Source organism: Pleurodeles waltl, chromosome 7 (assembly GCF_031143425.1).
Source record: "Pleurodeles waltl isolate 20211129_DDA chromosome 7, aPleWal1.hap1.20221129, whole genome shotgun sequence".
NCBI classification, from domain to species: Eukaryota; Metazoa; Chordata; class Amphibia; order Caudata; family Salamandridae; genus Pleurodeles; species Pleurodeles waltl.
This window is the reverse complement of record NC_090446.1, coordinates 1,267,085,991-1,267,108,368: the sequence shown is the minus strand read 5'-3', so window position 1 is coordinate 1,267,108,368 and position 22,378 is coordinate 1,267,085,991. Positions and strand designations below refer to the sequence as shown.

The 22,378-nt window shown below is 42.6% G+C and overlaps 1 protein-coding gene across 3 annotated transcripts in view; it reads right to left on the bottom strand.

Moving 5' to 3' along the window:
* The window catches only part of LOC138246154 (histo-blood group ABO system transferase 1-like), a 576,036-nt gene that overhangs the window by 288,946 nt on the left and 264,712 nt on the right, over positions 1-22,378 (bottom strand). For 2 of the 3 annotated variants that reach the window (XM_069200435.1, XM_069200436.1), the window contains one exon: positions 16,809-16,898. The exons of the other annotated variant lie outside the window; for it this stretch is intronic. In XM_069200435.1, the coding sequence (XP_069056536.1) occupies positions 16,809-16,898 (90 nt within the window). The remainder of the gene's footprint in view (positions 1-16,808; positions 16,899-22,378) is intronic. 3 annotated transcript variants of the gene reach the window in all.

Sequence of the window (22,378 nt, the reverse complement as noted above, 5' to 3'; positions counted from 1 at the left end):
CCTATTGCATCCTATTGTAATTCTACACTGTTTGCATTACTTTTCTTACTATTACTTGCCTGTTTTGGGTTTGTGTACGTATAACTTGTGTATATTACTTACCTTCTTACTGAGGGTACTCACTGAGATACTTGTGGCATATTGTCACTAAAATAAAGTACCTTTATTTTTAGTAACTCTGAATATTGTGTTTTCTCATGATATAGTGCTAAGTGATATAAGTGGTATAGTAGGAGCTTTGCATGTCTCCCAGTTCAGCCTAAGCTGCTCTGCTATAGCTACCTCTATCAGCCTAAGCTGCTAGAACACCTCTAATCTACTAATAAGGGATAACTGGACCTGGCACAAGGTGTAAGTACCACAAGGTACCCATTATAAGCCAGGCCTGCCTCCTACAACCACCCGTTGTGGGTTTGCCATGGCAGACATACCTGTTAAGAGATAAGGACACTAAATGGGGATAGATCCTTTTAAGGTTCAAGCTTGAACAACCTACAGCATTGGATCGGTACTACCTACCTAGCCAAGGAGGAAATCCTCAGTCCCACAGACTTCTCAGTATATAGTATTGAGGTGCCTTTAGCACGTAGTGCGACAGAGTATCTGAGGAGCAAGCGAAAATTAGTGCCTGACCAAAAGTTGTTGGCACCATGTCACGTGGGCTCTCATTATCCTAATGAGGCTGCTGGGTTCAGGTGGTAGCATCACCTGAGTTGTGGGGAATTGAGTCCAATCGCACACCATATGCCAAATCCGTTTTGGGCCAGCTAACAGCACTTCATCTCTGTCCAAGAGCAGGGATGATTTGTGGCAACCTGGCGTATGACAAGATGATTTCTCAGGGAAATTGAAGTGTATCAGATCTCATCCTTTTCTCTCAGTTACATTAGTCTCACACATGCAAAGACAAACAGAGGCAGAAAGTGTTTTTTTTCTCTTGCGACTCAACCCTCCTATGTATTTCTCTTATTGATATAAATACTTCCACAAGTTATGATTTCCACAATAATTGATGGCACAATTTTCAAACTTCTTATTGATGGGAGAAATCTTTATTCAAGGAAATTTATTCCTGATGATCCTTATCTTTTAAGGTTTATAGTGTCCATAAGGAATGTAAATCCCAACTTATAATAACCATAGTAGCCAATGCGTTCCGTCCACAAGGACTTCTTCAGGGTGTAAAATAGCATTGGCGTTTCAACAAAGCAAGAAACAAATTCAGACATATAGAAGCAGAAAGTGGCTCTATAAGATTTATTGAAACACCTGCATCTTAGATAGAATGGCATGAATTGCAATATTTAGAATGAGGAAACATGTTAGAAGCAAAATTGTGACAAGAAAAGTGAAACACAGGAAAAGTCCCACCATACTTTCACTATGCGAAGTATATGCGGTTCCTGCCTAAACTATGTTAAGCCTTAATCCCCCCTACCTGAGCCAGAAATACTGCTGTTTGTAGAGACACCATGCCCATGTAGGCCAGAGAACCAGTAGTCTCAGCAAGCAGCTGTAGCAAAGTCAATCATAATGCGGTTGTGGTCATCTGGCTGGAATCTCCCTCTAATGTTTATGGGACAGAGAAGTGTTTTTATGATAAAACAGCTGATGTTCTGAGAAAATGTCCCCCTGTAAGGATGTGTGTATTTCTTTGAACATTGAAGTCAAAGTTTACCACTTATGCTGGCAACCCTATCTTGCTGCAACCTTGAGGAAAGTACAAAGTGAAAAGAATGTCTTGCTACGAATGTGGCCTATTCTGAAATAATGAAAATGAATCAGAATAATATGTTACTGGGCTAAAGGGCACAAGCGGCAGCCCTAGTTGCTAAAGTAACGTGCCCAAATACATCACTAAAATGGCTATACAACAACACTGACAGCTGTCAGTGGTCTCTGTTGGTTGCTGTGCTTATGGACTGAGTGTTCCCTGGGTTGGGGATAGAAGTCAGACCCAATGCTAGAATGGGTCCCATCATGTTGTTGGCCATGGTGGTACTGTCTGCCTACTGAGCTGCATCTGTGAGCAAATTAAGCTTAGGTGCTTCACAAATGGGGTCCACGGATGAGGAGAAATGTTCCCCATGGGTCAGTCTAGTAGCCCCGAGAGGGTAGGCAAAGGGACCCAACTGTGTTCTGAAAGGCATAGAACTACCAAGTACCTTGCAGTAGTGGACCATTGTCCAAGTTCTATCGTCCTAAGCAGGGAAGTCCATCAAGGTATCGATTAGTCTACCCTGCCTTTAGGCTTGAGGGGGGTTGTGTTGGAAAATGTCCCTCTTTGAAGGATCACCCCAAATGTTTTGCCTTCCTCCTCCTCTTTTTCTGACTTCATTTTTGTTGGCTTTAGAATGCTGGGCACTTTACCTCTGCTAACCAGTGCTGAAGTGCATGTGCCCTGTCCCTAAAACAAGGTAACATTGGCTCAGACTCAATTGACTTATTTAATTTACCTATAAGTCCCTAGTAAAGTGCCCTATCAGTGCCCAAGGCCTGCAAATCAAATGTCAGTAGAGGGCCTGCAGCACTGATTGTGCCACCTACCTAAGTAGTCCCCTAACCATGTCTCAGGCCTGCCACTGCAAGGTCTATTTGTGCAGTTTCACTGCCACTTCGATTTGGTATTTAAAAATATTTGCCAAGCTTTAAACTCCCTTTTATTACTTATAATGGACCCTTAAGTTAGGCCCTAGATAGCCCACAGGGGGGGGTGCTGTGTAAGTAAAAGGCAAGACATAGGCTTGAAAGTTTTACATGTCCTGGTAGTGAAAAACACCCAGAGTAGTTTTTCACTATTGTGAAACCTGTTCCTCTAATAGACCAGCATTCAGAATTCCCTTTTATACCTTTCAGTGGTAAATGCTTAGGTGAGAGGAGTGGCATTGTCATGTTTGGTATGGTCGGTAATGTTGTGTAGCCATTTTATGTATAGCTCCATGCACGTTAGTTTAAACATACCAGGCCGCTGTGCACTTTGCCCTAGATATATTTTATTCAGCTCCGCACTATTTTACGATAACCAGTTTTTACGGTCTTGTTTTAATTTCTACTATCACACTGTTTAGCTTACTTCAGCACTGTGTTCTCAAATAATGCATTCTTGTTCGCCCTGTGCTTCAGTCAAGGCTACAGTCTGGTACATTGCCGGTAAACGTGGTAGAAGTTTAGTCTCCAGCATTCGTAGAAAATACACATCCTTACGTAGGGACATTTTCTCAGAACATCTGTGTGTTAGTTATAAAAACACTTTCTAGTCCTAGTACACGTCAAGAGGGAGATTCCAGCCAGGGACCCACAACTGAATGTTGAATGCCCCGTTGCAGATGCTGATGCAGATTACAGGCCGTTGCTCAGGTATGAGGGTCGATGTCCTCCCGGGGGAACCTGAAAGGCAGGCTTAGAGCTTAAGATGCTGTGCTCAAAAATATAACTTAGAGAGAGAATAACCTAGCAGCACTGTGATAGCCTTATTCTTGTGCTTCACTCTCATCGTCACTATTTTAATATTACTGTGTTGTGTAGTTCTGGTTATTGCAGCTCACGCTTTGCTATCCAAAATGCAGTTGTTTTATTAAACCAATCTTCAAAACTTATACTGCCTTTATTGTCATTTATATATGAGACAGCACTGTGTGTGAGAGAACCGGTTGTGACCTGAGTGACCACGACTTCCCTGAGAAGTACTGAAATGTCATGCGCTCGGCTGCCCAATCATCTCTACCATTCGGGAGAGATAAGGCACTGCTAGTTAGCCAGAGCAAAACCCGGATTTAGAGCAACAAGTGTCATCCGCCGTGGGTTAGACTCAGTCCCCACACCGTGGACGATCTTGCTGCTCAAAATCCAGTAGTCTCATTAGAATAATGAGAGCCTACGTGACAATAACTTTCCGTGGTTAATGCTTAGGTGAGAGGAGTGGCATTGTCATGTTTGGTATGGTTGGAATGGTAGTGAGAAATCCTGCTTACTGGTGAAGTTAGTTTTAACATTACTATTTTAGAAATGCCACTTTTACAAAGTGCATTTCTTTGCACTTACTGCTTTGTGTGCCTTACAGGCGATCTACAATCCACGTCTGGTTTGTGCTGGTTGACAGCTCCCCTTGTGCATTCCACCCAGACAGCCATAAACACAGGACACTCAGCTGTATCTGCCTTCATCTGCATATTGATGGATCGTCTTGGGCAGGAAAGGTAGAGGGGACTCTCACTTACACTTCAAAGGCTAGTGGCCTGACTTCACACATAGGACTGATAACCCCCTACAGATCTCCTTGCAGACAGGACTGGTTTGAAAGGGGAACTGGTGCACTTCAAGTTCCCGCACTTCAAAGGCGTATTTGGGTGTATATATTGGGTCTGTGACCCTCTCAAATCAGTCTCTTCTAGACCTACAACTGGACTGTGTTAGAGGTACTGTTGTGCTTCCCAAAGAACTAATCTGAACTGCTTTTCTGGAAGCTCTCCTGCTTGTTGCCCTGCTGCCTGCTTCTCCTTGACTCTGCTGGAAGGAAGTTGCCTTCCCTCACAAGTGATCGCCAAGGGTATCTTGCTCAAATCCAAGTCTTGTTTCTGGAAGACAAATATCCTGTACTACATACATTGTTCTGGTAACATGGTGATGGCAACTGCCCCATCTTGGGATCCAGATAGAAAGGTCTGTACTCCCAATTATTAAATAGCTGTTCCGTGAGAGATTTTGTGACAGTACAATGGCCTGTTTAGATTGGGTGATAAGAGAAAGGGCATAGGCATACACTTTAATAGGAGTACTATTTTGGGTGAACTCCATTTGGTATGGAGCCTACCTTGACTTTTATGGGCCAATGATAGGCACCACCTATTCAAACAGAATTTATTATGTGGGTCACAAGAAATCCAAACATCAGGGTGTAGAAAGGCCCAACTTTAAGTGGTCACAGTCGAGCATATAGAATCAGCTACACCACTGGAACCAATGTTTTCCAGATAAGGCTGAAGCTTGGCATAAACCATATATTTTCATAAAACGTATCAAAACTTAAAATGCCAATGCTTTAGGTTTGAAAGTGGATACTTACCTTTTGAGGTTTGAATATATGACCTTAAGCAGTCCGCTGTGTGTTGTCCAACCATGTTTACTGAAACGTTGCCTCTTGAATTAAGAAAAGTTAAATAAATACGAAAGGACATATAAAATATTGGATTGTCATATTCATCACCAGTGTTAAGCAGAAATTCACATCTACTTCCATATCTGATCGATTATGTAAACAAATGCAGATACAAGTGACCAAATTAAAAGGAAAGAAGGTTGTGTTTGCCAGGGAGACAGTGGGGCACATTTACACGAAAGTGGCACATCATCTCTGATGCACCACTTTTGCTGCGTGCCCTGGATCCCCCTAAATTCACCATGGTAGCACTGCATTTAGTATACAGTGCACCATCGCGCCTGTTAGCACAATAGCATCAAAAGTTATTGCTATTGTGGCACTTCACTGAATTAGATCCATAAATTATGGTGCCAGTCCAGCAAAGCTCAGGGAGGCCCATATGTTATCATGGGAGTGCCACTTTAACACCTGTCCTAGGCAGGCATTAAAAATGACGGGAACAAATGGCGCAGTGAAAGCTTGTGAATTTTACTGCGCCATTTTTTTGGGAATCCCTCTGTGGGAACACCCCTCCCTTGCATACATTATACCTGGTGCAGGTATATGTAGCGCAAGGGGTAACAAAGTGGTGTAATGCATGCATTGCGTCACTTTGAAAATATGGCACACTGAGGGGCCTCCTTAATGCCTCTTTAGCATCAAAACATTATGCTAGGGTGGCACAAGGAGGCTCAAGGGGCTTTTACATATGTTCCAGTGTTTCTTCAAAAATTATTCAGAAATGGTTCTTATTTTTAAATATGCACAATGTTCATGGACACAAAACCAATGTGATTTGTTCATTCTACTAAAAGTGTACAACACTCCTCAGTCCCTAATTTCACCAAGTTAAATTCAGGAACTGGTCCCCCATCCTTCAGTCTTCCATTTAGAATCTCTGACACTAATGTAGTGGAGCAGCATCAACTCAGTTGTTGAAACTAAAGATATGTGCTATGTTGATTATTGAAGCATGGTAGCCTGATTGCCATCCTTATCTTCTGGTTCACTCCCTCATTAACTGAAGAAATTATATTCTAAATTTGAAGTGTTTGAGACCAAAAAGCAGAGAGAAGAAAAACTAAACAAACAAGTTTCACCTTCTCCCCTTTTTGGCTCTTCTTTGTTCAAATCTTACTCTCTCTCACTCAATTCTGTTCCTCTGTCTCTCCCTATCTCTTTCGTTTTGTCTTTATCGCTCACACTCTTTTCCTAACCTCACTTTGCACTTCCTCTCGCTCTCCTACTGTCTCTATCTGCCTTTCTGTACTACCTCTATGTCGGTTTCTCTGTTTTGCTTCTCTGATCCTCAAACCTTGCTTCCCTCTTTGTCCTTCGCTCTCTTCCAGTCTCTCTCTGTTTTCCCCGTTCTCTCCCTAAACTTTCTCTCGCTCTCTCTCTCTCTCCTTTTACCTTCACCACTTCTAGACATTCAGCATTTTGATTTGCTACAAATATTTTATATTAACTATGAGATTCAACAACTTGTGGTTTATTTTTCCATAATATTTTACCAGAAAAAAACCTGGGGCCAGATTCTCAAAAGTCTTTACATTCACAAAGTCAATTCAAATTTCTTTGCAAAGGCAACGTCATGAATTACAATGCTCAAAGTGCTTTGCAATTCATAATTGCAATTACAAAGCATAAAGCACTCATTGCTCCCTCTTACAACTCACGGGAGGAAATTAGAGGTCAAAGTGTATACCTATCCCTTGATATATTCTTACTTATAGAGGTGTTCAGCCAGCTGTCATTATCCATTAGGCTATAACTGTGTAATTCGCACCCACTACAGCATAGAACAATTGGTCAGTCCACTTCCGCCGTTAACTAACTTGAGTGAAGGCATTTTCTTGTACAAGGAGTACTTCAGCACACAAAGTAATCCCCTTTGTTCCAGAGGCTACTATGGCAATTAGCACATTTTGAAACAAAAATATTTTTGCGTTTTTTATTAAGGTCCACGGCGAAACAACCCAAGTATTGTCAAAACCAACGATGGCAGCCATTACCAGATCTATTGGCTCTGCCAATAGATCTGGTAATGAATCTTGTAATAGTTGGTGTACATTTAGGGGGTGATTCTGAGACTGGCGGGCGGCAGAGGCCGCCCGCCAGTCTTCCCCCGACAAAATACCGCTCCGCGGTCGCAAGACCGCTGAGGGTATTTTGAGATTTGCCCTGGGCTGGCGGGCGGCCGCCAAAAGGCCGCCCGCCAGCCCAGGGCAAATCTACCTTCCCACGAGGACGCCGGCTCCGAATGGAGCCGGCGTAGTGGGAAGGTGCGACGGGTGCAGTTGCACCCGTCGCGTATTTCAAGTGTCTGCTTTGCAGACACTGAAATACTTTGTGGGGCCCTCTTACGGGGGCCCTTTCAGTGCCCATGCCATTGGCATGGGCACTGCAGGGGCCCCCAGGGGCCCGCGGCACCCCCTACCGCCATCCTGTTCCTGGCGGGAGACCCGCCAGGAACAGGATGGCGGTAGGGGGTGTCAGAATCCCCATGGCGGCGGAGCGCGCTCCGCCGCCATGGAGGATTCTCACGAGCAGCGGAAAGTCGGCGGGAGACCGCCGACTTTCAGTTTCTGACCGCGGCTGAACCGCCGCGGTCAGAATGCTCGACGGAGCACCGCCAGTCTGTTGGCGGTGCTCCCGTGGTCGGTGACCCTGGCGGTCACCGACCGCCAGGGTCAGAATTACCCCCTTAGTGTTCAATATTAAAACCCCAAATACTCTTTGTTTGGTTTCTCTTACTAATTTTCTTTATAGACATATCTTGAAGTTGGGCTCTTAAATAGTAATTTTGCAAACATTTGAGATTTTTCCTATGCTCCTATTTGTCAAACTGTGGTAATATATAATTAATATTATTCATATTATTTAAATTAAAAGTGAAAATAAAGTAGAGGTAAAGTGAACCACAGCATTCTAATTAAATCTGGAATGGCTTGTGTGGTGAAACAGATATTAGCTGCTTATTGCATATATATGCTCATACTTTGGATAAAACTGTGACTTCCAAAAGTAAAAACTGGCTAAGAATTAGTGTGCCTCTCAAAAAATCCCACATTATGAGCAACCAAAAAGTTTACTACAATGAAAACATTACTTCCTGAGTGTAGCAAATGTGTTCTACTGATTTAATCCCCGTGGATGTTTGCATTAGACTACCCAGTTTTGGGATTTTTACTGAGAGTGAATCTCATCACCTGAATCTCACTCACTGTAAATGTATTTTAAAAAAGACTGCTAACTTCCAGTGTCTGCCTTTTAAGATAAAGCCACTGCAATGTCGCTATGGTAAGAGCCTCTGGGCTGGTCACACGTGAACATGTGCTTCCATGTGTTGGCTGTAAGTGTGTAACTACTGCCTTGCACAACGTGGCATCTGCCACAGGTAGCCTATCTCTGATGGGACCTTTTAAGGATTGCTACTGACATGGGATAGGCCTCATAATGTGAGTGGCCATTCACAGTGTAGGTGTGTAGTGCTTCCTGTAGGTCTATGGTGCTTAAACTGTATTGTACAATATCGGCAAAATGAACACTAAAGTACAGTTTCACCCCATTTAGGCCTACCGACTTCAGTGAAGTGTCCAACCAGGGGTAAACTTGCACCCCGATTGTGGACCCACAGTCCCTCACATCATAACTATCTTCTAATGCCGCTTTAAGAATTGTCAGTTTATAATCAGATCCTGGGGCTTTGCCTACCCACCTACTAGGTCAAGGTAATTAATCTTCTGACCAGCACGAAGATCAAATGCCTCCTCACACAAGAGAGCCATTGACAGTGCTTAACCCAGTTCCTGAAAAAGGAAGGTGTTAGACCTGACAGCCTTAGGGTGGTCACCCCTATTAAATCATGTTGCTGCCCGATGGAATCACAGCGATTTACCGCGGGACGCGCCGGCGATTTAACGGCATCTTCTCTATTCCTCCAACATCTAACAAGGTAAAAATCATTCTGCTCGTATGCACCTTCTGCTTTCCCCTTCAGGGAGACTGGCTTTCAGCAACCAATCTAGTATTATTCGGCACGCTAGCTAGATTAGGAGCCCCACTTATGCTTTAAAGACTGTTTGGAGCTCATTACGCACTTGTTACTTTGTATAAAGCCTTTTCTTAGAAATACCACAATACCTTTTATTCTCGCTTGATGTATATTTATATTGTTGGTCCATAGCCTAGTAATATTGTGAAAGGTGGCAAATTTGATTTTTTGGTTTATTGGCCGCTTTTACTTGTGTTATTTGGTACACATCACCCCTTTCCCTGGTTGTTTTCTTAAAAACATTGTATATAATCTTATGTTTAGGTTCCTATCTACAAATGTGACAATTCAATGTCTGAAGTTTTTGTATTATGTTCTGAACTAGGTATGTTTCTTTATTCTTTAAACCCCTCTCACTAACATTCACTATATGATGTCTTTGGTAATTTTTCCCTCATGTACAACTTTTTTCAACCTCCATTAACAGCATGTGAGTGCCAGCACACATTCTTTTGGTCATACCTCTTGCCCTATTTATCATCTAGTCTAGCACAAGTATTATAATTTCGTTCTTTTAAAACACTAAAAAGCATTTGCTCATATTACTTAAGCCTTTGGTTCACACTTGGGAATATGGTATGGGTCTCTCTTAATATTCACCGGTTCCTTCAGAAGAAACACATAATGTAACGCACAAATTGCATCAGCAGCATGCCTTTACACCTGACAGTATATTTTTGACTCATGACTTACACTGCCTATATATATTTTCTACAGCCTAGAGAAAGCCCCCGCTTACCCGCCAAAGGGGCGAAACACGTGTTGGCTGTTACATCAACATATACCTTTAACTGACCCCTCATCCAACCTTGGGACTACTTGCTTGGATTTATGATTTTGCTGATCAATGAAATTTACTTTAACCTAAAGTTCGTCTTTACTTAATTGGATTAAAAACTTCTGGAACTCATTTCTTCTCTACAACGCAATAAAACAAGCTTTTGAAGCAATGTGCTTATGATCTGATAAAATCTCTGTGGGGAATCACCTTTTCATTACCCCTAACTTTTTGCCTGCCTCCTTCCACTTTTTGGACACTGTTTTTGCTGGTTTTTAGACTCTGCGCACTTTACCACTGCTAACCAGTGCTAAAGTGCAAATGCTCTCTCCCTTTAAACATGGTAGCATTGGATCATACCCAGTTGGACTATTTAATTTACTTATAAGTCTCTAGTAGAATGCTCTATGTGTGCCCAGGGCCTGTAGATTAAATGCTACTGGTGGGCATGCAGCACTGATTGTGCCACCCACTTAAGTAGTCCCTTAACCTTGTCTCAGGCCTGCCGTTGCAAGGCCTGTGTGTGCAGTTTCACTGCCAATTCGACTCGGCATTTAAACGTACTTGCCAAGCTCAAAACTCCCCTTTTCCTACATATAAGACACCTCTAAGGTATGCCCTAGGTAACCCATAGGGCAGGGTACTGTGCAGGACATGTACCTATGTAGTTTACATGTCCTGGTAGTGTAAAACTCCTAAATTTGTTTTTACACTGCTGTGAGGCCTGCTCCCTTCATAGGCTAACATTGGGGTTGCCCTCATACAGTATTTGAGTGGTAGCTGCTGATCTGAAAGGAAAAGGAAGGTCATATTTAGTATGGCCAGAATTATGATACAAAGTCCTGCTCCATGGTGAAGTTGGATTTAATACTGCTATTTTAGAAATGTCACTTTTAGAAAGTGAGCATTTCTCTGCACTTAAATCTTTCTGTGACTTACAATCCACGTCTGGCTGGGTTTAGTTGACAGCTCCTTGCGCATTCACTCAGATACACCCCAAACACAGGATACTCAACCTCACTTGCATACATCTGCATTTTGAATGGGTCTTCCTTGGCTGGGAGGGTGGAGGGCCTCCTCTCACACAAAGGACTGCCACCCCCTCTACTGGGACCCTGGCAGACATGATTGAACTGAAAGGGGACCTGGTGCACATCTAAGCCACTCTTTGAAGTGTCCCCCACTTCAGAGGCAAATTTGGGTATATAAACAGGGCCTCTGCCCATTCTAACTCAGACACTTCCTGGAGAAGAAACCTGTAACCAGAACCTGCATCCTGCCAAGAAGAACTGCCTGGCTGCTTAAAGGACACACCTGACTGCTTTCTGTGAAGGACTGCTGCTTTGCTGTTGCCCTGCAGCCTTGCTGCTCTCTGGCTGGGGTGAGGAAGTGCTCTCCAAGGGCTTTGATAGAGCTTGCCTCCTGTTCCCTGAAGTCTCAGGACCAAAAAGACTTCACTCTTGCAACTGGACTCCTTGTGCGGCGAAAATTTGACTCACAGCCTGCTAAGAACGACGCACAAACTGGCCTGCGGTGAGAAATTCACCCCATGCTGAACCGGAACGAAGCAGCGTGACTTCGCAAGGAGAAGCTCGACGCGGCGCCTGTGTTGCGACCAGAACTTTGATGCAACGGCCCACTGGATCAACGCATAGCTGACCTGGGACGACGCAGCCCGACTTCCAGAGAGGAATCGATGCGGCGCCTGCCGTGTGATAGAAAATTCCACGCAACGCCCACCAGATCGACGCACAACTTGTGACTTCGCTCCGCAAGCCCAGGATTTCACGCACAGACCCCGGGGCATCTGAAAACTCTGCAACCCGAAGAGGATCCACAACGGAGCCCGGGAATCAACGCACTGCTGGACCTGCGTGGAAACCAAACAACGCATCGCCATGTGCGGCCCGAGAAATCAACTCACACCCTTTTGTTAACATGCTTCTCCTCTGCAGCCCTTTGCGGAGATTTTTTCTTGCAAACCAGGTACTTTGTACTTGAAAGACACTCTGTTTGCTTTTAAAAGACTTAAGACACTTTATATCACTTTTCAGTGATACCTCTACATTTACTTATTGCATCTTTGATCATTTTGACCTGCAAATGTCCAGATAAATATTATTTATTTTTCTAAACACTGTGTGGTGTATTTTTGTGGTGCTATATTGTGTTATTGTATGATTTATTGCACAAATACTTTACACATTACCTTCTAAGTTAAGCCTGACTGCTCAGTGCCAAGCTACCAGAAGGTGGGCACAGGATAATTTGGATTGTGTGTGACTTAACCTGACCAGAGTGAGGGTCCTTGCTTGGACAGGGGGTAACCTGACTGGCAACCAAAGACCCCATTCCTAACAGAAGGGGTATGAAGGAAATCTGCATCTGTTAATGTAGCTTGGCACACTGCATATGGGCTGGGGCCAAGTCCTCATAAACAACACAAAAGTACAGAACCTCTGCAGCCAAACACAGGAAGTGCTTGCTTCTCAAGTTTTGGAGGGAAGGAATCAGGCATTTGTGTCAGCTGGAGTGGAGCTGAGGCTTTCAGGGAACCTCTTTCCACAGATGACTTGAAGTTGCCATATTGGAATGTCGCTTAATGCTGTGCAGGAGGAAAGGGACATGGGTGGAGTGATGATGTGGCACTCTTGTATAGGCCAGGGGTACCTGGCTTCTAGAACTTTCCATCACACTTTAAAGCCCCTGCACAAGGGAGAGACAGATGAGAAAACAATGGACCTAGGAGTGACAATGGCAAAAGAGTACCCAGATGGAAGGAGAGGTCACCTGATTCCCCTGCAAGGAAAGACTGAAGAACTCCAGCTTACTCCAGGGCAAGGATGGATATCTCCAGGGCCACTAGCACTGGCCACATATGTCCCCTGAGGAACAGTAGGGAGAATAGATCTATTGGGTGACTCTGGATGGGTCCCTTGATAAGGTGCTGGAGTCTTCTGTCGACTAGCTATTATTGACTCCTCTGCTGCCACACAGGCGCCCTGCAAGACAGCCAAGGCATGCAGCTTGGAGAGTGTTCTGCTTACTGGCCCAGAAGGTCTGTGGAAGACACCCCTAAAGTCGGAAAAAGCCTCAGGAGCACAGGCAGAGGACACATCTGTTGCAGGGAGCAAACAAGAATCAAGTTCATCACAAAAATGTCCTTTACAAGGCAGAAGGCCTGAGGAAAATGCTTCTGGTGGCTAGGTCTGGCCAACAGGGGCAAAACGAGAATCAAGTTTGGCCCCTATGGTGCCAGAGATAGAAGCATTTAAAGTTTAGTCCCACAGGGATAGAACTCAGAATGGTGTGAGTAGTGCTGAGCTGCAAATTAAAAAAAAACATACAGGAGGGTCAAGCCACAGAGATCAGCACAACCTTTATGTTTTAAATACCTAAGAGGAGAGGGTATGAATGGGGCTCCCTCCCTGAACCAACCTTCACCTCAGAGTCCCATCTCCTGGAGTCTGGCACAATTGTAATTGTCCAGAGGAACCTCATCCCTGTGGGACAGAAGACAAATAGAGCAGCTCTTTGGGAGGGCCGAATCCTGAGAAGCCTCAATGGGTGACTGCTCACGATACCCGTGCCCATGTCTGGGGGAGCTGGTGGCACCCAACACCTCATATCCACCATGCTGCCCATGGGTAGTGAGAGAAGAGGAAGCAGGTTCAGTGCCAGTACACAATATCTGTGCCCGCAGAAGTAGGTAGCCGGTCACTCAGAAGTGGGCTGCCTGTGTGACCTCACATTCATGTTGGGTGCCTTATCAAAAGGGCAGAGGCACCTGGCTCCTAAAAAGCATGGCACCAGGCAGCAGTGGTAAGAAAAGAAAAAGAGCAAAGCGTGGTGATAAGCTGCAAACAAAAGCCGTTCATAAAGCATTAATGACGTGTGTGATGGGGCGCTGCATAATCCCTTTCACAGGGTGAAAACGAATAATTTTCTCTTTCTTGTGGTACCCAACATTGTTTAGAGTTGGAGGGAGCTACAGGAGGTGCAGGAGCCCTTCCAGAAGGTGGTTTCCCTAACTTATACTAAGTCACCGAGAGGTGATAGGCACGACCCCATTAATGAGTTTTGATTTTCAAAGCACATGTAGAGCTGGAACATTTGGTTTTGGGTTTTGGAGTGTGGGCACTCATATTGGTTGGTGTTGAAGCTACAGTAGCAGCCTAATACCGGTAAGAGAAAGATTCAGGAACACATTATTCAATGCAATACTTAAGTGAAAATGTTGATGGCTAACAATGCAAGTTTGTACATTATAACAAATGCTATTGATTGCTGGTGCTTTTTGAACGCATTGGTTAGTTATAACATGTATTGCACGTTGGAACTGTCCCTTTGAATTCAGTGGTGATGTTTAACATATTCTCTGTTTTTACTGCTAAGTTGACACCCTGACAGAACCGGTTGGCCTGCCTTAATTGAGGAACTGTGGTTATAGGTTTCAGGACCCACTAGGGGTGAAACGTGATAGGCGGGTGTTACCAAATGAATTCCCATCGACCTGATAGTACATATTCATAATTTAATGTTTAGTATGTAGTGATGTGTGCGCAATATAATTTTTATATAAAGAAACACTGACTGGACAGTAAGGACAGTAATTAACTGTGTGCGGTTGTCACTTAGCACAGAATTGGGGTCACGATCCCACATCACCTCCTTTGAGTCACATGCTACAATAGGGTACTTGGGGACATATTTACAAGAAAGTGGCGCATTGGTCCCAATGCCCCACTTTTCTTGCTTCACCCCTGCCCCACCTAACTACACCATAGATCCACCGTATTTAAAATACAGCTCACCATGGTGGTCGTTAGGACAATAGCGTCAACATTTTTGATACTATTGTGGTGGTTTGCTGCACTAGCGTCTAACATTTTGACGTCAGGGCAGCAAAGCACAGAGAGGACATTTGATTAAAATGGGTGCATCGTTTTAACACCTGCTCGGAGAAGGAATTTAAAGTGATGGAAAAAATGGGGCAGTGAAATGTTGTCAATTTCACTGCACCATTTTTTCCTCTCTGCATCTGAATTCCCCCCTTGCATACGTTATGCCTGGCGCAGGCATATTGTGGCACAAGGGTTTACCACCAAACAGACATGTGGATAAAAAATACCTCTGTCTGTTCAGGGGGCCTGCGTACACTGGTTGCATTTGCTTTGAAGGACCTTGGTTCAGGCTATGTATGTTGAGTGTGCGGGAATCTTGGCTTTTTGCCACATCCGCCTCCCTCCCTGTTGCTCTGAAGTGCACCAGGGATTGGCTTCCTATTGGCAGAGAAAAAAAGTCTATTTATTGCTTTAGAAAAAAAATAGATTTTACAGGCATATTTTTAAGGAAAGGCTGAGTTGAAAATGTATTCTCACTACCATGTTTAGCAATGTTTCATTCTGCTATACTACATGACCACTAAAGTTTGCAAAAAGTAATGGATGGAATGCTCTAGGTTTGAAATTGACCATAGTGCAGAAGGTTGCCTGGCATACTCTTTAATCTGATTAGAAATTCATTATTCAGTGTTGTAAAAAATTAACATTTAGACAGCCATTTCTGGTGACATAGTGTTAGCTTGAAATTCTGTCTATGTTCTAAACCATTCATGAACAGAAGTATTCATTTCTACGCACATCCGCCTGCAGCTTCCTAGACCTATTCAAACATTGCATGACCTCCCAGCGGCTGATGAGTGATAACTGGGGATAGTTAAAGCAGGAAAATTCCAACCTTTCTGAAAGTGGTATTTTCAAAATAGTAATTTAAAATCTGACTTTACCATCAGATTGGATGTTAAATTCCTATTCTTGTGAGTCCTTGAACTACTGTTCTAGCTATTCCCAAATTGAAGTTATGCATTAGAAGTTGTTATGTGACCCAGTGTTTTTGTCTGGATAGCCAGCGTTGCCACCGTAAAACCCAACTTTATTTATTTTTACCTGCCAGGAAATGTAAAACGTATCTTATGCCCTACTGGTTAAATATCATGCATCCTGCACTATGGCCATTTAGCGCCCAACTTAGATTTGACATACGTTTTAAAAAGGAAAGATTAGGCCTGGCAAAAGGTTAATTTTTCCCAGTCAAATTTGCAGTTTTAAAACTGCACACTCAAGCTTCAGGAGCAAACCTAAAGACATGCTTTTACTTTGTCACTTTACTAGAGGCACAATATATGCTGCAATCCACAATACATGAGACAGAGCGCAGTGCTACTTTATTTCAGACTATAGTTACTGTAGATAAAGGCGGATTCTGATGTCAACCATCGCCCAAATTGGCCTAAGTGTTTTTTTTTTTTAAATAAAAGTGTAAGAAAGAAAATCTTATGTAAACATTTTCAAATCTTCAGGGGTCTGAACTGTAATTCCAAGAAATGTAGCTATCATAATTGAGTACACCGTCTGCAAAAAATTAACCACATCCAACCTGTTGATATGATTATTTAGAGGCAAAGGATGTATGGCTAAACAGGGCTTGGTATGCTCACAAAATGGCACAATGAATAACAAAAGTATTGTCATTTGGGGTTATAGCAGCAAATGTCCTTGGTGATAACCTGCTTTTGTATATACTATTTCCTAAATGTCTTTAATCCTACATCTGCTGCTCTAGGCCCCTTTCACAATTAAAGTCCCCGGTTAAACAACACATTACCGAGAATCACCTTACCTCCATGGTCTATTAAAATAATGAGTTGTGTGCACGAGTTTACAAAATATCACCAATTCTTTCAAATTAAACTTCAGGAAGCAGAATAATGCTGAGAATGGAGAGCTCATTTAAAGACAAAGAAAAGGCGTATGGTTTTATGAAACATCACTTACCTGCACACAAAGATGTCAATCCCTATGACAAAAGGCGCAACAATTAAGACGAGCAAAAATAAACAGTGTCTTTTGTAGCCTTCTGTGTACCTGTAGGAAGAAGAGCAACAAAGTGACCCATAGATGACCAGGTGTTCTACATCACACTCACCGCCACTTTGCCGCCTGACAATCTCAACCGTGTAAAAGTGGGTTCTTTTCGGGCTACGAGGAACATTTCCACCTAAATGACTGACACTGACCTTTACAAACGCAGTATGCAGCACAGCAGCGCCATAAATAGTTAAAAAAAATCTCGCTCCTCCCATGCCCTCCTACAAAGCACAGGTGTGCACGTGCACTACTGAAAAAGAATCACCCATTAAACGAAGGAGAAAACCTTAGCAATATCGTTCTAGAATGTCCATCTGTCCCCGAGAGAATGAAGAAGATCACGGAGGATAGATAGATAGATAGATAGATAGATAGATAGATAGATAGATAGATAGATAGATAGATAGATACTTCTTAGAAAAAAATTAAATATGGAAATTATTTTATGAGTACTTGTAAAAAAAAGTGTCATAGATCTCTGAAGAAATATGGGTTTTACCATCATAATCACAGTCCCAGAAACACACTGCACAGCTTCACCAGCTATATATTATTTAATCATCAGTCTATGAAAACACTACGCATTCTAATCGCAATCAGTGCCCTTTTCTAGCTGCAACTGGCAGTGAATAGCTTCAACAATCTCTACCTTCCACACAGAGAATGTGTTATTGTACTAAGTAAATTGTACTTTTCCCAATATTTCTGACAATGTGTGCTATAAAATACACTACTTGTACCTATTTTTTTACCACACTTTTTCTTGGGGGAAAAATTATGCTCCCTTGTGTGATAAAAATGCTTTAGGTTCCCAGAACACCTCTACTACTGCGTAGTTATCAGAAGAATCATGAGGTCAGATGTACCAGGAAGTCTTGGAATGACGTGCCCCAACTGAAGTTGCTGTGCGAGTTGTGTGAAAGGAAGAGAGCAGAACAGCATCATATCTGCAAAGATGTGGCACTGTTCTCTCTCCCTGTGCTGGTGCACTTTTAGCAGCCATGCACAAACGCAGATACTCTTGTGCCATACTACAAGGGTTTTTGTGTTTTCTAAAGCATGGGTTTTGTTTTGGAAGGTGTCTCTTTCAGTACAAAAACTATGCATTAAGGCTTTTCCCACTAGTGTATATGCTGCACAATGTAGCACACAGGCAAAGTAGGAAAAATTAGGATAAATGAGAACATTTCTCCTTGTTGTGCATGCCTTGAGGAGAAGGAGGATGTTGGTGCAAACCAATGTCTACTAATCTTTGTAGATAGGGATTTGATTAAAAACCAATGGGTTATTGCTAGGGAACACCCATGTAATGTCCCCTTCTTGCAAAGTAATGCATGGCAGAGCATTCTTTGCCATGGTGTTAAGCTCCTCACACATAAGCTCCGAAAGTGTGGCCAATGGGGCTATTAGGCTGCCAGAGCAGAGTGAGGGAATGATTGTCATGGCCTCTGGGTGCTTGTGTGTATGGATATGCATGCATTTGTGGGCATATGACTGGTATGTGGGACTGTGTTTATCTGCTGTGTTTGGGGTGTTCTGTGTATGCTTCCAACCATGAGAGTTTGAGGGGTGGGTGATGAGCCCTGTGCACACTCACAACTGCCACCTTGGAATGATTTTTCTTGCGCTTAATGAAAAGTTATTCCAAGATGGCTGCCATATACTTGCTTATAGTAAGTACTTCATGGTTCCCTCTGCTCTATGCCTGAGCCTATCACAGACTCATTAATCTTTTCCATCCCTTAGATTCCCCTCCAAAATTACAAAAAGCTTATTTGCAGTATCATCTCTACTGGTAAAAAATAGAGAAATACGTTTCTCATGTCTGTCTTAATGTTAGTATAGATTTTTACTCTGCTATAGAGACCTATATCACCTAATAAAGACTCACTTTAGTGTTTTAAGTCTGAACCAGAGGTGAGGCTCTATAATAAGGGTCTTTAATGGTTGTTTTAGTCTACTCTGGCAGGCTATACAGCTCATGAGGGAAGAATGACAAAGGCCTTCTGGGCCAGTACTATGGAACAGACACACTGTCCCCACTTGTCCCAAAGCACACTTTTAAACACCTGTGCTGGGCACAAACAGGAATAGTGCACCTTTTTACAAATAATTAACTTGCCACATGTCAGCCACAGACTCATGCTGTCCTGTGGCACCCCATTGGTGAAAGGCGGGCCAGTTGTTTGAAGCAACCGGTTCACATTTTTCTGTTCAGGGAACAATTACCTGCTCTCCAAAGGAGGAACAGAGATTCCCATGCAGTCTAGGGGGTCCATTGAGGCTCCTTCTTCTTGCTGGAGGGGTCACCCTTGGGAGATGCACCGACTGTGCACCTCCACTTTGTAGCTCACAATGAGTACACCTCCTGGTGGACCATTTGCCTTTGCATCCCCATCCATAAAAGGGCGTGAGTGCAGAGACACATTGTTTTCCTCATTAGGATGGGTCAGACCCCCATACTAATGAGGAACCATCCCCTGAATATAACACCAGTCCTAAATGTACAATGGAACTATCTGAATTATAGTAAAGGGCATACAAGAGGCATAAGACAGGAAAATAAAGATGCCCTACACAGAATATTTGGGAGTTTTCTGGCCCCCATCTCCAAACCATGCTGACTTTGAAGAATCTGTAGATTCCCACCCTAAACCCTATGATGATCTGCTCTGTCTGATTATTGAAAACAAAAATATTGGAACAAAAATATTGCTACCTTTAGATAAACACATAGGGCCTCATTACAAATTTGGCTGTCATGAGACCAGAAAACTCACAATGGCTGTTGGACTGCCGCTGCTTTGCTGGAGGACCGCCAAATTATGACTTTGGCAGTCAGACCGCCAAAGGACCCCTGACCCCGCCGGGAACATGGTTTCCGATGGCATGACGACGGTCGGGCTTGCAACCAGCCCTTGCCAGCTCTGAACTCAGCGCCGCCTGGCTGATTACAATCCTTTTAATACAGATGAGTTTCAAAGCAGGAGTAAGTTGCTTTAGTTTGAGTGAGGATTATTCTTTGTCTGCTTCTCCAGTCATCTTTCAGATCACAAGAAGTTTAAGCTTTAGAGCTGTACACATATGAAATGATTTTCAGTATTTTTCTGGCCCACTTTCAAACTTCATGTTGCATGTTTTTATAAGTTACTAAAGGAGTATTCTACATACCTTTTCTGCAGTTAAGCTACTGTTCCCACTTCTTCAGACAGAGTACTTGTATATCACAGTTATGTTGTGTGCATGAGTAAAGAGCAAATTAAGGGCCTGATTTAAAGCTTAGCGGACAAGTTACTCTGTCAGAACGATCACGGATTTCCCATCGGCCAAAATATTAATTTCAATATAACATATGGAATTTATATTTCGGTGGACAAGATATCCGTCATCGCTGTGATGGAGTAACTCATCCACTAAATGAGGTCCTAAACTCAAATCTCATCACTTCTGTAGGCCTATCTGCAGTCCACTCCTTTATGAAGGGTGTTTCCACTTGTGATTAGCTCCAATTTGTTTCTCAAGATGTAAGAGAGAAAAGTGAACATGTCCCTGAATGGAATACTTTGGAGCTGCTTGATGTCCAACTCCAAACCATGCTGACTTTGTAGAATGTTCAGTGTCCCGCCTTCAAACCTGTGCTGCTCTGCTCTGTTTAGTTAAGAGTTTTCACATTGATGTGTTACAAAGTATCAATGAGCTAATTCACCTTGAATGTGGATTTTCCTTTCTCGCCTACTCCAGACACAACTCAGCCAGCAAGTGGTTGAAACTACAACTGTTTTCACATTAATTCATTTTCAGTAGTCTTCTTGCCTACTGTCAGACTTGATTTCACATGCTTTCATGAGACAATAATGTACAATTTGACATATTTTCTTGGGTTAAACTGCTATTTGTATTTCTTCCGATGTTTTGTTTGTATACTACACTCATGTTTAGTAAACAAATAAAGTGCAAAGAGAATTTTCACTCAACTTTCTAAAGCTGCATCACACCACATCTATAGGCGTAGCAGAAGCCCATTTTTCCACGTGCAACCAGTTCTGAAATCTTTAGCAGGATGTCAGAAATGAATGTAAAAATGCATCCATATCGAATACTTTGAGCTGCCTCACATCTAACTCTAAAGTATCCTAACATTGTAAAATGTGCACTTTGCAACTGAAAATCCTATTCTCCTCCACTCTGTTTCATTATGACTTTGTAAAAGCATATTATGGGAGAGAGGGGTAAATTACTTCAGTTTCACTTTGGATTATTCTTTATGCCCAACTCATCATTACACACACAACTAGATGTTAAAGGTCTACAGCTGATGACAGATTAAATAATTTTAAGTAGTTTTTTGGCCTAATCTCAAATTTCTATTTGCATATTATCACGAGTTACTAATGCACAATTTCACATAGTTTTCTCAGGGTTAATGTTTTGTTTCTACGTCTTCAGATCTCCAACTTTGATACCCAGTGCTTAATTGGAGCTGGTGGGTGCCAGTGGGGTCTGTGTCAGCACTCATTTGTGGAGATCAACACTTATTATTCCTCATCAGATGTTGATCGGGAGCAAGAGAGGGAAAAACAAACAAAGCAGAAAGATGGAGGAAGCGAAACATGGAAAAAACATGGAGAAAGCAGGAATCTGCAAGAGTGAGAAAAAGGGGTAGGGTATGTCAGTTTCTAAGTGCAAATCTCATCCCTTCTGTAAGGCTTAGATTGAGCCTACTTTTTGAAGAGTTTCTGAACTGTTAATCTGTAAAACAGGAAAGTAAACATATCTCTAGATTAAATACTTTGCAGCTGCCTGACATCCAATTCAAACCCATGCTGACTTTGAAGAATGTGCAGTTTGCCATCTTAAGCCCTGTGCTGGTCTCTTCTGTATCCCTATTTTATCTCAACCTTTCAAACATAAACTATCTTAATCTTCCTTGCTGTACTATCTACATTGAACCAGCACAGCGCCATCAAAAACACTTCTTGCAGTTTGTATGCCATTTCAAAATAGCATAATATAATACACCTTAACAATATCATGCATCTGTACCTCACTAGGTGACTGATACTTGACAAACAGATCAGGTAGGGTGCAAAAGGGTTTTTGGTTGACCCTGTTCTCTTTGCTTCTCTTTAATTATATCAGTATGTAGTTAAACACATTTTTACATTGCAGTTCTAATTGAAATGAAAGGCACATATTAAATTGCAGAGAATATTTCGCATTCAACCAACATTGATCTATACATCGGTTTCCAAGGCAATGAAGTACATCCAGGATCAATGTTTGTCTCCAATTCAAAAGCTTACCAAGGATAAGGCCAGATGTATCAAAATGCAATTTTGCATTTCCTAAATAGTGACTCCATGGAAATCACTATATTGGAAATGCAAATTTATATGTATGTAATTACCTATTTCCTAATAGCGAATCCTACTAAGTAGGAATCAGTATTAGGAAACTGCGATCAAGAAATCCCATTG